The following is a 17519-nucleotide window of genomic DNA, read 5'->3' as shown; positions in this document are numbered from 1 at the left end:
AGAGGCAAATGAGATGGAAGCTGGCAATGGAGCTGGAGCAGCCGTCTCCCTCCCCAGTGAGTGGCCCCAGCTCAGCACACAGCCCCACAGCCCCTCACCGTCTTATTGGGCCAGTTGTACTTCTCAAAGACGTCCTGCACCCGGTCCTCACCGCCATCCGTGAACATCATGATCATCTTGTTGCAGTTGGCACGTGTGATGTTGGACTGCGGGGCAGAAAGACAGTGCCTGAGGCCAGACCCAGAGCGAGCCGTGCTGGGCACAGGGCTGGATGCAGCCAGGGAGAGCTGGCCCTGAGCCATCTCTTTTCCCAGTCTGTTTCTCCAGGATGAGGGTGGCTGGGATGAAGTTAGAAGGGACACTGTCTGCTTGGGAATGAAGTTGTGGCTCTTGCCACTTGGAGCCTAATAGCACCATCCATCTTTATTTTGCCTCTGGCACCGTGTCTGGCTGGATTCAGCCCCCTCCGCCCAGCCTTGCTAGCTTTTAATAACCCAGAAAGGCAGCGGCTCCCGCAAAACCTCAGCTACAGTGTGCTGGGGAGAGGGATGTCCCTCCCAGCACTGCAAAGCAGGACAAGGAGCCCTCTGCCTGCCAAAGTGCCAGGAACGGGGCAGCAGCCATATGCTTGGAGCATTCCCATTGCCCACAGCACCCGTGGGTGTACTCTCCCTCCCCTAGTCCACAGCCTGGCCCCCAGCTTACATTCTGCAGCTGGTCGAAGGCGTACTCAAAGCCAGCCTTATAGTCGGTTGTGCCCTTGGCCACCATTCCCTGCACGTCCTCCTTGAAGACCTTCTTGTTCCGGATGTTAGCCTGTACCAGGTGCTTGAAGCATGACACCGGCTTTGCCTTCTCATTGAACTGGGAGGCAAAAAGGAGGGGGGCAAGTCACAGAAAGGGGACAGGGGCAGCCCCTGGCAGGCACAAACCACCCGCCACGCTCAGCTTCCATGGGCAGGATGTGGTCGGAGCATCCTGTGTCCCACTTCCCAAGGACTGCCGATGCCAAGACTGGGCATAGTCTGGGACAAATCCAGCACTGAGCTGCCCAGTGTGGGTGCCAGCAGTGGGTGCTGCCAGGGTTGCTTCTGCAGGACCCCCAGGCTTGTGCAAGTAGCCACGCTGCGGCACGCCGGCGGCGGGAGCAGGTGCTGCCTCTCGTTTATGGCTTCATTTGCTGGCAATAGGGCTCATTCATTAGGGGAGCAGCGATCCAGCTAACGGAGCCAGGCCAGACACGTTAATTAGTGCCAGCGTGCTTGCGGCCAGACAGGGGAGGGCCGGCATGGGCTGGGTGCCCAACGATGCACAGATCTGGTGGCACAGCCGCTGTGCTGCATGAGGTCACGGGCTGGTGACATCGCCATAGGGGCATGATGTCACTGGCTGGTGACAGACAGAGGTGGCTGGTTGGGATCGCCCTGGGACCATTTGTGGCAAACACCCCATGATGGGGACAGCTTTTGTTCACCACCACGGACAGCTGAGCCCTGAGTACCTATTTCCTTATATAGTTATTATATATATATAATAAAACCAGGGCATTTCTCTCTCTGCAGAGCTCCTGGCCAGGTGGGTCTGGGGGAAAAGGGCTCCCACAGTGGGGAGCAGGGAGCTGCCTGGGGAGGACAGCCCTGCCACCCACCCCGCGGCACTCACTGAGGCCACATTGACGTAGTCATCATCCGAGAGGGTGTCCAGCATCTCATAGACTGAGGTCTTCATCAGCTTGAGGGTGAGGCCACTCACACTGCCGCTCCTGGCAGGAGAGAAGGGTGCTGGGGGTTTGGCAGTGAGGGGGCACAGGGCTCCTTGCCAGTGCTGTCCCAGTAAGCATCCCTGAGGCTGCTGGTGGGACAGTGGCACCCCAGCATGCTGTGCCACCACCCTGACCTGGCTCAGCCCCACCATGGCCCTGACCCGTGTACTCACACGTCCACAATTATGACCATGTCCTTTGGGGAGGAGGCGCCTTGGATGTACCTGTAGGGTGCAGAGGCAGGTCAGCAGGGTCTGCTCATTTTGGGAGGGACCCTGACCCTGCTGGGTGCAGCCCAAGAGCAAAGCTCTGCCAGGGCACAGGTGGCCGGGGAGCTGTGCCGAGAGCACCTGTGCACTCATGCCTGCGGTAACCCCATGGCAAGGAGCAGGGACAAGGTGGTGGTGGGAAGAGGCAAGGATACGGCATGGCGTGGCACGGCAGACCGCCAGTGACCTGCCGCTCAGTACCGTATCAGTCTAATGAGCTCTAAATGCTAAACTCTTCCATCATTTCAGGCCCTTTTCTGCACGCTGATTATGCTGACACACACATCCATATTAAGATGCTGTTTACCCCCCTGGTAGCTTCAAAAGCCCGGCTGATTAAGTTATTTTTAGCTACGAGAAGGAAAAATAATACTACTATATAAATCCTCCTCCCTGAAAACAATTAGGGAACCCTTCCTCACTCCTTGAAGCAGTCAGTCCTGCTTGCAGCTCTGCTGTGCCATCCTGCACAGGAGGGGGCCAGCGTGATGCTCAGCACCCATCCCAGCAACGGGCAGGCACCACCCAGCCTCCCTGTCCCATCGCATCAGGCCTGCTCCTGCCATGGCTGAAGTCCAAGGGAGCCTCAATATTGGCCTGATCAGGATCAGGCCTGATGCAAATTAATTAGTCTGTTATTAGTATCAATTACTCACCGTTACTGGGGAGGACTGGGGAAGGGGCAGGATCTGATTGCTCATTCCAGGTCCTGGTGTTTCCTAATTACAAGTGATTACCTGGGCAGGATGGGGGATGCTGGCATGTGGGGCCCTGCTGGTGTGGATGCTGCATCCTCCCAGCACCCTCCTGTCAAGCTGGAGTGCAGGATGGGCAGGCAGCTGCCCATGGGCTTCCTGCCAGCTGGTGGGGGCCGGGGGGCTTGGTGACTGCCCCACTCCCTGGGGCTGGGCTGCTGGCGTGGCATGGAGCCTAACTAAGATGCTGCCTGTAATGGGTTGTGGCAGCACATACATCTCTGGCTGCCCTGCTCAGATGAATACCCTGGGCTCTGCGGGAGAAGGCTGTGGCTAATAGCGCCATTCATCAAGGGAGGGGAGGGCAGGCAAGTGGTGCTGGCAGCCCCATGAAGGCTGCAGGCAGGACTGTGACCCCGGTGGGCCCAGCACTGAGGGCTGTGTGCTGCACCGGACCCTGGCACAAGGGCAGGAGAGGACCCCAAGGGGGTGTTCTCAGCGGTGAGCTGCCACCTAGCACAACGGGTGCTGCTGCTCCTCCATGGCTGTGTGGGGAAGTGGGTGGCCAGGCTGGCTAGGGGACAGGGAGCTGTGCTAGCCAGGCTCAGTAGCCCCCATACACATCAGCAGCCCCTCCTCCCCAAAACAGCCCCCCACTCCCCCCTCTGCCAATAACCCGCATGGATGCCCCGGCAGAGACTAGTTAATAATTAATGTGGAGCAATCAAAGACAATTAACCATAGCAGCAGGGCCATTAATTCTCTGACAAGGAGAGGGGGCATCTCCTAGTGTGGGCAGTGGGCTAGGCAGGGGGTGACCCCCTGGGATACAGGGCTCCCTGGGCATGCAGCGGGGACTGGCACCTGCTTTCCTCTCCATGACTGTGTGTGTCAGGCTGGGCAGGCAGGATGGGGCCGCAGCTCCCCCAGCCCCACGGGCAGCACCACACCGACGCTGCCAAGCTGGCACCTCTACCTGGGTGACAGGGACACGATGCAGTCCCGCCTCACTCGGTGTGCAGCTAAATGGCTGTTTGCAGCTATCACGCAACCACAGCTCGGTGCTGCCTGCCTGCTTCTCTTGCCATCCTCCTGGCTCACAGTTTCTGAGAGCCAGGATTTTCCCGTTTGGATGGGAATGCTGGCCAGGACTGAGCGCCAGTAGCCACGGCTGCAGGGGGGACACAGGGTGAGGGGTGGTTCTCCACCTTCACCTGTACCCAAGGATTTATCTCTCCAACCCACTCTGCCTTCCTAGGAAAAGGGACGGGGAGCAGGAGCAGAGAGCTGCAGCTCAGGTGCCTCTGCTCGAATTATGTGTTTGCTAATGGCAACCATGTGTGAAATGAAAAGGGGAGGGAGCTGGCTGCTCCTAGCCGGGAAGGGCTGGCGACAGGACCCCCCTTCCCACCTGGCACCCCCTTACCAGGGCCGCCTGCGCACGTCGTAGAGGTCGATCTTATTGGGAGCTCTCCACGGGGTGGCTGCGGGGGGAAGGCAGGTGGTGAGCAAGGCAGGGCTGTCCTGGGGTGGGGGACAGGGGGATGGGACTTAGGGATGCCCAGGGGTGAGGAAGCAGCAGGCTCTGGCGGGGCGCTCACACCAATGGGCTTTGACACAGCACGGTTATGTGTGCCAGGTGGCCCCCAGGGCTGGCGCTGGGGGATGCTCGCCCCCATGCCCTTTTGGCTAGCCCCCAGCCACCAGTCACCACCCCCCGCTGGCCCCTGCCACGCACCGGGGTAGTAGCGGGTGACGCCGGTGGCGCTGCCGAACACCTGCCAGAGCAGGGAGGGATCCTCCTTGCGGTTCTCGATGAAGACATCCTCCAGCGCCTGCGTCCAGTTCAGCTCGTTGAGAATGACCGTGGCTGCAGGAGACAGAGCCGGGGTGGGTGGGTGGGCAGATGCAGGGGAGCAGCAGAGCTGGGGGGGTGGGGTGTGTGTGTGTGTGCTGGGGACCAACGGTGTCCCCACAGCGATGGCAGGGCGGGAGAGGTGGTGTGTCCCCTTTGCCCCTTCCCATGGAGGAGCCCACAGGAACTTTGCAGATGCTACTGCATCCCCCTGGTCCCTTGCTCCCACAGCCTCCACCACCAGCCTGCTGTCCCTTCTCCTCAGAGACCTGAGCCACCCGGCCATACTCCCCCAACCGCTCTCCATCCCCATCCCCTCGCTCTGGGGCAGGGAGAGCCACCGCTGGGGACAGCTGCCTTGCCATCTCACCACCTTCCCAGCAAAACTCCCTGCTCCTCCCACCACCGTGCTGGCCCCATTCCCTGGGGACAGGCACCAGCTGGGAAACCAAGGGGTTGTGCCCCCGCAGGGCTGTGTGGAGCCTCCCGGGCCCTGCTCTGCATTCCTGCTGGCCCCTGCACCTGATGCAAAAGCAATTAAGATGCCGGCAAACAGCATTTTTAAATTATTCAGCTATTAAAGCAAAAGATAAGCTGCTGGCAGCCCCAGCCTGTGATTAATCAAGGGGGGCGGCTGGTAGAGCGCGGGGGGGGGGGGGGCAGTATGGCAGGTATGGGGCTGGCCAGCCGGCAGGGAGGATGCTTTGGGGACAGTGGCACCCCTCAGTCCTCACAGTGCCCTTTGGGGCACTTGGAACACTGTGGGTACCCCAAGCCCTGGGCCGGGGCCAGGGGAGCCCCACGGTGAGCCCTGGGGCTGTGGTGCTGAGAAGCCAGCTGTGCCATTGTGGATAGGAGTGGGCAGCTGGCAGCACTCATGCTGGGGGACCCTCAATGCATTTTTGGGGTGCAAGAGCTCCCAGGAGCAGCCCTCCTCCTTAGCACTGGGCGGAGCAACCAGTGCGGTGCTGCAGGCGAGCTGGTGTACATTTGAGGAGTATATTTAGCTCTCTTAAGGCTTCCTCCCACACTTGTGTCTCCTCGAAACACTGTCATCACCTGTTCAAGCCTTTGCCACAGCCCTGAGGTGCTGGCGGGACATGGGCAGGTTCCACCCAGGGTGAATCCTGGATCCCACCACCCCAGCACCACTGCAGAAGACTTCTTCCCTCAGGCAGCTATCCCTTCAAATCACGATTTACTCCATCCATATTTCCCCAGCCATTTCTCAGCACCGTGCCCGCACAGAGTGCTGTTATCTGGGCACTTAGGATGATTTCTTGTTTGGCTCTTTCATAGGACATGGTTTTTCCTGGGAGAAGGGGTCGTGAGCAGGCTGCCAGGCTCCTGCCTGCCTGGAGCAGCCCTGGGCAATACTGACAGGTTCCCCTCCAGCCCCAGCAGCACCTGCACCCCCAGCCCCTTGGGGCCCATCAGCCACACCAGGCTTGTGCCAAATGCAGCTCCTATGCCCTCTGTGCACAAACACAGCTCATACAGCACCTCTGAGCAGAAGCACAGCCCCTATAGCATCCCTGAGCATGAGTGTAGCCCCCATATCATCCCCGTAACAAATACAGCCTCTATACCATCCCTGCAAGCAAACACAGCCCCTATACAATCCCTGTGCATGAAAGCTGCCCCTACACTTTCCCTGTGAACATACAGAGCTCCTATACCACCCCTGCACATGAACACAGCCCCTATTACCATCCCTGCTCATCTGTACAGCCCCTATATCATCCTTGCATGTGAATACAGCCCCTACACTATCCTTCTGCAGGAATGCAGCCTCTATAACTGCCCTGTGCACAAACAGCTCCCACCCTCTCCCTGTGCACAGAGTGATGGGCTATTGCTCATCAGATGGGAGGCTGTGTCCACAGTCAGGATGGCTTCTGTCCCCCTCAGTCCAGGCCAGAGCTGCCAGCCCCTCCTGGTGACATTCCTGTTCCTGTCCCCATCTCCTCCCTGTCCCCATCAGGGTGAGTCCAGCCCCGCCCTGCCAGCAAGCGATTGCAGATTTAATTAAAAATGGCACAGTAAATAAAACACATATAGGATGTAATTTGTGTGTGTAGCGAGGGGTGACGGTGGAGGGTGTCTCCATAGTCGTTTAATTAGCGTGCCAGGCAGCGATAGTGATAGCGCCTCTCCGCTGCGCCCCCCCCCCCGACACGCTCCCCACCCATGGCTCTGCTAAGCTTGCTGGTGTCCCCTCAGGAGAGGGCACAGGGATGGCCCCATGTTCACACCCCAAACCTGCTCTCCAGAGTGCAGCAGCTAAGCACCCTGCCCTACACCGTGCCTTTTTGGAGCACCCTGGGGAAGCTGGACATGGTCTGATCCCTGTGCCTGCACAGCCCATCCCTGTGGCTGCAGCTCCCTTCCCCACTAGGATTGGGATTTGGAAGGGTGTTCCCCCACTGGGACCCCCCACTGCCCCATTCCCTCTCCAGCATCCCTCTCCGAGAGGCTGTGAGTCCCTGGAGCATGTTAATCTCCAATTTGCTCTTGTCCCACAGCTGAGCAGGGTGATTTATGTGGCCGTGGCAGGGCATCAGCCGTGGCGTCAAGTGGCAAGCAGGGGTGAGGAGTAATGAATATTTCATCCCACGCAGCCCACCCTGCTTGCATGATGTGCTTCATTAGCTGCCTGGCCTGCACTAGCTGAGTAATAAAACTAATTGCAAATTTCTAATCCACTGCTGCTGCCGTGGTGAAATCGTTGCACTGATGCAGCTGTGAGCACAGCCGTGCCGGTAACAAGCCCATGTACCAGGAAAATGCCGCTTGGGGCAGGGATGTGAGCTCGGACCCAGTCACTGCTGTGACCAGCTGGGAGCCCTCGGCAAGTGCCACCGAAACACTGGGGTGTGGGTACAGGGAGATGAGGGGTGCCCTCCAACAGCAGGGTCAGGGCACAGGATGCGGCCTGCGGGTGCTTGAGGATGATCTCCGGCTGGGAGTGGTCCCCAGCTCGGTGCAGAGCAGCCACTAGAGGGAAATGGAGACCGACTGTCACCACGTGCCAGAGTGAGGCCAGAGAGAGCTCTGGAAGCTCAGGGACTGTGTCGCTTCCCAGCAGGGACTTAAAGCTGGTGTGGTGTGTCCTATCCCATCCGCACATCCATCCTTCCCTGCCTGCTCCCAGGCTGGCCAGCCAACCCGGTCCCCCTTTCTGGAGCAGCCTGTGCCCTCTGGCAGTGGCATGGCCATGGGGCTGATACCCCCTGTGTGCTCCTGGCACCGGGGTCTGCCCAGGGCAGCATCTCACTATCCTGCAGTCACCCTCTGTTGCGTTCCTGAAGGATTTCAGTTGCTTTTTCTCCCTTTTAATAACCTCAGCCTCAGGCAGCCCAAAGCCAGTGACGAAGCATGCCTGCTTCGCCCTCTCCCACTGCACAGCCCCTCTCGCTCCCTCCGACGAGTTTGGAGTTGCTGCTGCTGTAACTGTTCACGCACAGAGGGGCTCCATCCCTCTGCCTGGCTCCAGCGCCTGCTCTGAAGCTTCTCAAGTTCTGCTGAGCTCTTGTACAGGGAGGGATCACAGACGGGTGGGCACAAGCTCTATCCTTTGCCATAATTACAATTTCTCCTTTCCTCTCTCCACCCCTTCCTAATAAGCCCTAACCTCTGATTTGCCTCCGTGGCCCATCCCATGCTCTTGAGTGTCCCTGGGGAGGAACACATTGTCACCTCTGTTCTGACACAGTGACTCTGCCTCTTCCCAGTGTCCACCTGGCTGGAAGCCAGCTTGCCCCAGCCCCCAGCCCCAGCTGTGGCACCCTGGGGTGACAGTCCCTGGGGCTGTGGCACCCTGAGCAGGAGAGGTGGAGGCTGAGCCCGGCCAGGCAGCACAGAGCAGAGTGGAGCGGGTGAGGAGCAGCACTCACAGCCTTTGTAGATGTCCGTGGGGATCTGCACAGCAGCGTACGAATAGTTAACCTTGGTCTTGAAGTTGGGGTCATCCGTGAACTCCAGCTTCAAGGAGTTGGAGCTAGACTTCTCCCTCTCGAACTCTTCTCCTTCGGGATCATCCTAGAGAAGGAGCAGAGCACATGTGGTCACCCGGGGTGCCAGCCCTGGACACATGCTGGGAACACCACCACCCAAAGCCCATCACCAAACGTCCCCCCTGCAAAGACCAGCCATGCTGGCTCTCATGACAGATTTGGCCCGCAGCCCATGCCAGTACTGGTGGCACACAGGAGTGGCTGCTGGGAGCAGGTGGGCACAAAGGTGGGTGCCGGTTAGCCTTGCCTCTCCGACTTTGGTAGCATGACAGGTATTAAGTCAGACAAAAAAACCAAACCAAACCAAACCAAAACAAAACAAAAAAGCCTTGAAAATCAATTAGCAGCAAAAGGCAACTATCAAAGAACAAATTAAAACGGAGTGCAGCTTAGTGCTCTGTCAATAAGCAATGCAAACAATATTTAATTATGGTGAAGAGACGGCGAATTCCCCACTGCTGGTGCTCAAATGTCCTCCTTCGCCTTCCCAGCCCTCCTCAACCTTCCCAGGGCCCTGCTGCCAGCATGGCACTGCGGGTGAAACCCCTCCGGAAAGGCAGGGCAGGGCTGTGCTGGTGCAGGCAGAACGGCTGGGTGGCTAGAGGGGGGGACAGGGGCAGAGCTGAGCTGCAGGGCCATGCAGGGAAGAGGGAGAAAGGGGGTGGCCTCGCTACAGAGCTGGGGAAATCACCTCCGCCATCCTGCTGGGAGCAAAGAAACCCAGGAGAAGGTGCTGAATCAGAGCTGCTGTATCCCAGCCCACAAGCACAGTGGCTGGGGAAGGCTGTGTGCAGCCGGATGGGAGATGCTCGGGATGGGCAGGAGGTAGGGGAGGATGCTGCAGCACCTGCCCTTCCATGCCTTCAGAGCTACATCCCTGCTGCAGTGGGGCAGAGCTGCAGAGCTACCTGCTCTGTCTGTGGGCAGGGACAGGCAACACAGGGGCAGAGACATGCCAAGCCCAAGCTGGGGTACAGGATGGCTCCAGCCACCTTCCCCTGGCCCTGGCTGCAGGAGCAAAAGGGGCAGGGGTGGGCGCAGCAGCACAGGAGTGGATTCTGCTGCCTGGCAAGGGAATGAATTCCCCTCGTGAAGCAGCTCAGTGCCAAACCCCCCCCCCCCCCTTGTGCCTCCTTCCTGAGCAAAGTGCCTATCTCGGTGCCCGTGTAAGGCCATCTGATTGCGGTAGCAGAGATCAGCCCCGCAGAAATGACAGCAGACGTGACTGGAAGCGTGAGCAGCTCCAGGGAGAGCTTGTGTGGTACTGTGCCAGGGATGGCTGCCCCACGCTGTCCTGCAGCAAAGCACCCCAGCACCAGTGGGGACAAGGGGTAGGGGACTGTCCCATCCCACTGTCCTGGTGGCCCAGCGTGAGCAGCTCTCCCACTGGCCAGGCTCCTCTCAACAAAACCCAGGGGACAAAAGGTCTGAATTTCTCATGGGAAAAGCCATATATTTAAAGGAAAATTATGTGTTTGGGAAATAAACTACGAAGGTCATTTAACACCCATCCTGGCCTCCTCCCTGTTTCCCCGTTGCAGATGATGCAGAGAGATGCCACCTCCCCTGTGCCAGCTCTGGCCGGCCACTGAGGCAGTGACATTCCCCTGACATTGCGAAGAGTGGCCAAACCATTCGCCACAGTTCGGGAGAATAACAGGATTCATATGCAAGGTTTGGGCTTTAATTCCAGCTGGTGGATTGCAAGTGCAACCACGTCACCAAGCTGATCCTGGCACAGGGGCTCCAGCCACCCAGAAAGATGCTGAACTCAATTACAGCTGCAGTAGCTGAGTGGGAGGTGGGCAGAGACTGTCCCCACCTCCCCTGAGCCATGTCACCACCATCAAAATCAGATTATGCTCTCAATTTCAGGTAAATCTGGAGAAAAGGCACAAAACTGACTGCTGGCCCCCCTGCAAAGCCGTGATGCTGCAGCAGAGCTGGCACCCTGGCTGTATGCTGGGCCATGGGCTAGCTGGAGAGCAGCCCCAGCCCCGAGCCTGCCATCAATTTGGGGCTCAAGTCTCTGGGGGAAAGCACCACACAGTTTGCCCCTGCCAGCTTCACCAAGCACCAGACAGTGATTTAGAGATGCCTGCTGAAAACAGGCTTTAGATGGGATAAAACCGTGGCCCTGAGGGCATCTGTAGCACCAAAACCTCTGCTTTGACACTAAAACCTTTTTTTTTTTCTTAGTCCAGCAAAGTCCTGACGACACCTCCCCATCCCTCCGCACCTCAAATTGGCAGGGCATCCTCCCAGGGTCCAGCCCATCCACTGCCCCTGCCACCCCCAGCAGCCAGGAAAATCCAACCCTCCCTATTTCTCCCAGGCTGCATGGTTATTCTCCACTTTACCGGAGCTGGAACTACTGTATATAATTACCACTCTTCTGTTTATCATTATTCTGTTATATCACCCACTTCTGAGGGGCTAATTTGTATTCTGCCAGGTTCGGCGCTGTCTGGCTGCTCTCATTCATGTAGCTGTAAAGAAGCATATGTATAGATCTCGGAGACAAATATACAGCTATATATACGTAGGACACTTCATGCATCACTGACACCTATACAGCAAAGAGACCCGTGGAAAGAGCTGATGTTATTCAAGCTGCGTTTATCCTTTATCTATAAATCTCCTGACCTCAACCAAGTTATTCCTGTTTAAGCCAGGTTGATTTGGGCACCTGAAATGGTGTCATTTCCACCCAGGTGAAGGCAGTCAAAGCTGTTACCAGCCCAGGCAGGGATGGGAGCATCTCAGTGCTAGGCTGCGGCTACAAAGAGCCACCTTGGGAAAGCTGGAGGAAGAAACTCTGCATTAAATTTATATTAGAGTAAAGGAGAAGATGATTCAAGTTCTCCTGGATTTACACCCGTTAAACCATGAGCATCTCGGCAGGCCCTCAGGCAGATTTTGCAGCATTTCTCATCATTACATTTCAAAAGAACTTGGAAACTTCTATTTATCTGTTACAATATGTACAACATAACACAAATAGATGCTACAGTTTGAATATATTATTTGCTACACACCATTAGAAATTGACTCCTTGGCAATATATCAATATTATACGTATTTATTGCTTCAGCAAGAAGTTATCAGGCGCCGAGAGATTTTGCCATCTCCAGTGCTTTAGCAGCTGGGCTGCCAGTCACAATATTCTCTCTCCAGTCTCCCAAAATATCGGACAGGGTGTAAAACCCAGAGATGCCCCAACACCCAATGAGCACCAGTAGCACCACACAACAGATTCATTGGAGGCTGCCATGCTCACAGCAAGTACCTGCCTTCCATCACATCCAGGCTAGTGCTGGCTGAGGAGAGCCAGGCAGCCCACGGGCACAAGGACTATCAGGGGGGTCCCGCCAGTGGTGGAGTTTGGAGCTGCAGATGGAGCTGGGGATGTGACCTGGCACAGCAGCGATGCCTCGGCCAGGCAGCTCCTGCGGATGCAGACAGCCCCGTTCATTGCTCATCTCCATGGGAACGAGCCATCACAGCTAATGATGACGGCTCCAATGGCAGCACCGATGAAAAATGCAGGGCTGGTCTGGCTAGTGGTGCAGGCAGCTGCTCTGGGATGCTGGCTGGGGTGTTGCAGCTCCAAAGAAGCCCTCCCTTGTGCTGCTCCTCCCGCTACCACCAGCACCAGCAACACCCCGACACCAACCCTGCATCCCTCGTCCCATCTCACACACATCTGAGCAGGATGTATCTTTCCGAGATCCCAACAAAGCCTTTTAAATTTTCCAGGGGCACCCATCTGTGCTAAGTCCAGAAAAACCAGCAAAACACTCCTATCAACACATCATGATTACTGCTAATAATGCATACAAATATAATGCCCCAGCACATGGCTGAGAAACTCCAGGCCCATGCAAAAGGGCCTTTCTTCTTAAATCTCTCAGCTTTTCCTGAAATGCGGTAATTTAATGCCAGGGAGGGAGACGGCGTGTTCTCCAGCCACATTCCTGCTTTTACAGCAGCCCAGGTTATAAATAACAATCAGCCTCTCCCGCCAGCCTGTCCCCCTATCCCCCTTCGCTTTTTTTAATCTTTGCCAAAGGTACTGTTTAGAGATCTTTCTAGACCATTTATTTTTAAATTACCAGCCAGAGGAGAGAAGAAGGGAAAAAAAAAAAAAAGAAAAAAGAAAAAAGAAAAAAGGCAAAAGAAAGAAACTTCTACGGCTGATAGCTTATCAGGAGGAAATCCAAATGTCACATTAGTTGAGAAAGTTGGAAGATTAAATTTTCCAACACCCTTTATCTGCTGCTGACATTTAGGGGCTTTTTTTTAACTCCTCCCTCTCCTCGCTGCATCTACCGGGCAGGTGAGCAGCGAGCGGGCGGCCAGGACCGACACCGTGCTGCCCCCTGCCCCGGAGGGTGCTAAGGCTGTCACAGAGCCGCCTGCCAGCAGCACCTCCACTCTCACCCCTTCTCAGGGACCTCCAGCAGTGGGTGGGTGCCCGAGTGCTGACTTTGGGATGAGGATACCTTCATGGAGCTGTGCTGCTTTCCACTGGAGAATGGTATGTCCCAAGGGATTTTGGCTTCAGCTGTGACTTAAGCATCATCCCCTGCCATCAATGCAATACTAAAATGGAAAATCACTTTATTTCTGTGTTGTTCTGCCTGTGATACCCAACCAGTAGCATCTGCTAGTTTGAATGCTTCTCCCTGGATAAACCCCACAGCCCTTGCTAGCAGAGAAAGGTGAAAGCTCCATTTCTGCCAACATTTTGAGAGCCTCGGGGACCTGCAGGAAAAATTTTCTAATGTTCCCATTTGTTAAAAAACACTTGGAAATCCAAAATCTGTTTAGGAAGATAGCGGAGCTGAGGTGCAAGCAAAATGAATAGGAAGCTCATTTCTTTCACACTGTAGTTAAAGCTGATGTAAGCCTTGTGAATAGGCCCCAGTTATGTTGAATAGGCATTGTCCATCAGAACTAACTCAATTTCAGCTAGATCCTGCTCAATTTAAATATAAAAATTGAAGCTAAATAAAGAAAAGATGGAAAGAGCACTATTTAGTTCCATTTAGACCTTCTGATATCATCTCTCTCCTTTTTTATTTCAGTATCACCTTCTTTTATCTCCATTATTTTTGCTGGAATTAAATTTGCTTGGATTTCACAAGCAAGCAGCATCGATAGGGATGCGCCCTCCCTGCCAAATCCACAAGGCTCTGCAACAGGACACTCCCAATTTTGCTTGATATTTCACCAGAGGAGGACTGAAGTCAGTGTGGCTGATGACAGATTTGCAGGGCTGTTCCTCCCCGATGACACACCACCTCCCCTGGGGAAGGACCAGGGAGCTGGGCGCTGAGCCCCACAGTCCCCAGGGACACTGTGCCACGCTGTGGTGCATGGTTCCTCCCTGGTGCCCCATACACCAGGAGGGCTCAGCAGGCACAGCTCTGAGGTCGAGATGCCTCCCATGTCATAATCCCACCTAACGTGACCAGGATGCTCTCTTCACTTGCAGAAATGGCTAATCCCAAAGCTAACAGCTAGAGCTGCCAGCTCAGATCACCGCTGCCGACACTGGCTAGGTGTGGGCAGCCAGGACCAGTCGGGGTTACACCAGGCATGGGGACTTCCAGCTCTTCTGTCCCCTGCTCCGTGGCAAAAGCCTTGCCCAGCCTTATGGGTGCACGCGTCCTGCTGCTCAGCCCTCCAGGCAGGGAGCTACCCTGCTCCCCAGGCTGCCTCCTCCTGCGTCAACTGCCAGCCAGTTTTTCCTCCACTTCTATCCAAGATCCGCTTTAATGCATTTTAAGCCCATTAGCTCTGTCCTCTCCAGAGCAGCCATGGAGAGCAGGATCCTCCCTGCTTTGGCAGCTCGCCCTGGGCTGGGGAGGGACAGGAGATATCCATGGCTTCAAATGAGCAGGGAGACCTGCTTGGGAGAGCAAGTGCCCTCCCCTTCAGCCACAGCATCTGCCCGACCTCTCCATCCTATCTCCCAGACTCTCCCTGACTTGCTTTCCCTGCCAAGGAGCCCTCCTGCTGTCACCGCCTGGGGACAATGGCACGGGCAGTTTGTCAATAGCTCTGCTTTGAAGGCAGCCATCCTCCATTCCAGCCTGCCCCTCGTCCGCTCTGGCCACCACCTCCAAGGCGGGGTGAGAGGAGAGCTGGAGCTCGGTGCAGGGCATGTCACCCAAGCTGGTGGGACCCCATCAAGCCCAGATCCTCCCCTCCCTTCTGCATGGGGCCTTCTGAAGGCTCGTGGGGTCACCCAAGTATTATTTCGAGACAAGGCCATGTGGTTTGCAGGTGGTTTGCTGCCAATGCCATGTGCTGCCACTCCTCCCCTCCCACTGTAGCACTGACCCCGGATGGCACATCTGCTGCTGGCTCCGCCTTGGGGCAAGGACCAGTCCCGGGGTACTGGCACTGGCTGGGGCTGCCCCCAAGCCCCCACCCTGCTCTGCTTGGGGCTCCCAGCCAGCTCCAAGGACACAGTGGCACAGCTGCTCCCCCACGACCCCACACCAAGAGCATCACTGACCCAGTGAGCCCCTGTTTTGGAAGGATCCCACAGCACGGCACAACATAGGAGCCAGGTGACCCATCACCTGCCAGCGCAGCAGGGTGTTGTGGGGCAGCAGCCACTGCCGGCGGAGCATCCTGTGCCTGTGGTGTGGCACCTGAGTGCCACCACCATTGCTGTGTGGAACAGCCGGCAAATGCCAGCTCCCCTGAGAGAGCTGGGAGAGCGGAGCTGTCGGGTCTGTAGTTAAAGCACTGATTGCCAGAAATCACAGGACGGCTGTGCCAGGAGGGGGGCAGAGAATTAAATTCAGTCTCTAATTAAAGGTTTGCTCTTCATTTGAATTTCAATGCCAGCTTTAATTTTAGAAACTTTTGCAGGCGGTGGAGCAACATGCCCACCTGCCTGCTGCTGGCCCTGGTGCTGGCCAACATGCCACCATGGCTTGGCTTGGGGGGCATGGCTGCGCACTGGGCGTTTGCTGCCCACCGCAGACAGAGTCTTGTTATGCCGGCTGTAACAAATGCTGTGCTATGCCCTGCTGGTACAGTGCTGGGACTGCCCCACCAAGGGACTCAGCGCCAGACTGGGGTGTTGAGCGTGCCAGTGTTGCAGCAGGGATAGTACTCACGTATTCGGTGTCGGCCTTGGAGTCGTAGTACTCGATATCTTCCTCCTGCAGAGAAGAGGGAGAGTGGAGTTAGTGCTTAGCAGGGATGGGGACAGCAGAGGGGTCTCCCCTGTTACTCATCCCCTCAGCACCTCCATCATGCTGCTGGCAGCCACATCACTAGGAACTGAACTCTGCCCACCCCATGCAGCCCTTGGGACATGGTTGGGACCCCACATCCCCCTTGTCCACTGTTCAAGGACCAGCCACCGTCTGCCACATTTCCCTCTACTCGTGGCTGCTGCTGAGCTGCTGCAGCGCGGGGCAATGCACAGCCTCTGCCACAGCCAAACAGCCCTGCAGCAGTGCCACTGGCCTTACCGCAGCCTCTGCACTGCCACCGGGCGTGAGGTTGCACTGTGTCACTGCACCCGGGATGCTCTGGTCCTCCTGCAAACCTCGGGAGCGGCAGAGAGCCAGGCATGGGCAGTGTGGCAGGCAGCGCCCCTGAAGCCGGCAAAGCTCCACTCCCCTCCCCACGCAGCAGGAACAGGGAGAAGAGCGTCCTCGCTCCCATGGAGAAATGCACGTCATTAATTTGGGGTATTTAGAGCCTATTAAGGCAAAAAGGTCCACTCAGATTCTTCTTTCCTGCATGTCAGGACACGAGGCAGCTGATAAAATTCCTAAAGAGGCAATCTGGAGAGCAGCAATGCTGTCACAACAGCGTTTTGTGTGCCATCAGAAAGGGTAATTAAAGGGCACTGGGAGACGCTTCCCTGCGTGCCGGGATGCGAGCACGATGCAGGCGCACCAGCAGCCGTCGCCGCACTAACATGTCTGCCACTCAACCAGCCGTCAGCAGCTGTGCAGGCAGCGCCCTGGGATGGTTACTGCTTTATTAGTTAGTGAGGAAAGTGATCTGGACCCAGAACAGAAATGCAGCCAAAACCTTAACCAAAACACAGTGTCCCTGTCCTCCTGACTCCAACTCTGGTGCTGCCTCTGCAGCACCCAGCCTGGCTGCGGGCTGGTGCCAGGGCCGGTGGTACCGTGACACACAGACCAGCCCGCCTGGGGGCTTGTGCCCTGGAAAGGGACTGGCAGGTCCGAACAGATTACTAGGACTGGCACCACCCACTCTGCTGTCCTGGCCCCACTGGGAGCTGGCAGTCACTAACCCCTCGCTGGCATTATCCTCCAGCCACAGACCTGCTCCCTAGAGTGGCTTGCTGCTGTTTCTCCAGGCTGTTATGACACAAGCCCACCAAGAGGTGGGAAAGCCCCTGCAGTGGGGATGCTTCGAAGGTAGGGGCACCGGTAGCAGGGGGATCCCAGCAGCCTGCGCAGCCGACGTTCCCCCAGGATGGTGACGGCAAAGGGCAGTTTCAGCACCCTCCTGGGCAGAGGGGATGGTCCCTCCTGCAGGCTCTGCAACTCTAATCATGGTGGTAAGTCAGCACCAAGAGGGGAAATTGAAAAAAATAATAAATAAAATTGACACAGCATCTTCCAATTTCTGCTATTAAAAAGCCTAGTCATTAAGGGAATGTACTTATTAATTATCTCTGATTTGTTGTGAAATGCTGAGGGGTTTAAAACAACAAGAAAAGGGGAAAAAAGATTAATTTCTCTTTAGGTGCCCTCCCTGTGCTGCTCCCGGCCCCGTGCACACCCCTGCCCCTTGCCGGCACTGCTGTCTCCCCAGGTCTGTGGCCATCTGCACTTCCTAATTAAAGGAACCCCTGGGAGACCCGTAACACAAATGAGCTAATTTCATGTTTAATGATCTTTAATCAGA

The 17519-nt window shown here is 56.5% G+C and overlaps 1 protein-coding gene across 3 annotated transcripts in view; it reads right to left on the bottom strand.

Moving 5' to 3' along the window:
• Nucleotides 1-17519, bottom strand: part of CACNA2D2 (calcium voltage-gated channel auxiliary subunit alpha2delta 2) — a 223471-nt gene that overhangs the window by 18524 nt on the left and 187428 nt on the right. For all 3 annotated transcript variants that reach the window (XM_040592243.1, XM_040592245.1, XM_040592244.1), the window contains exons 5-12: nucleotides 15740-15784; nucleotides 8478-8622; nucleotides 4465-4596; nucleotides 4153-4210; nucleotides 1936-1986; nucleotides 1663-1762; nucleotides 706-864; nucleotides 99-206 (exon numbers count right to left, since the gene is read on the bottom strand). In XM_040592243.1, the coding sequence (XP_040448177.1) occupies nucleotides 99-206; nucleotides 706-864; nucleotides 1663-1762; nucleotides 1936-1986; nucleotides 4153-4210; nucleotides 4465-4596; nucleotides 8478-8622; nucleotides 15740-15784 (798 nt within the window). The remainder of the gene's footprint in view (nucleotides 1-98; nucleotides 207-705; nucleotides 865-1662; nucleotides 1763-1935; nucleotides 1987-4152; nucleotides 4211-4464; nucleotides 4597-8477; nucleotides 8623-15739; nucleotides 15785-17519) is intronic.

Source organism: Falco naumanni, chromosome 4, assembly GCF_017639655.2.
Source record: "Falco naumanni isolate bFalNau1 chromosome 4, bFalNau1.pat, whole genome shotgun sequence".
Taxonomy (NCBI): domain Eukaryota; kingdom Metazoa; phylum Chordata; class Aves; order Falconiformes; family Falconidae; genus Falco; species Falco naumanni.
Note: the sequence above shows the minus strand (reverse complement) of the source record. Positions and strands in the feature narration are given on the sequence as shown.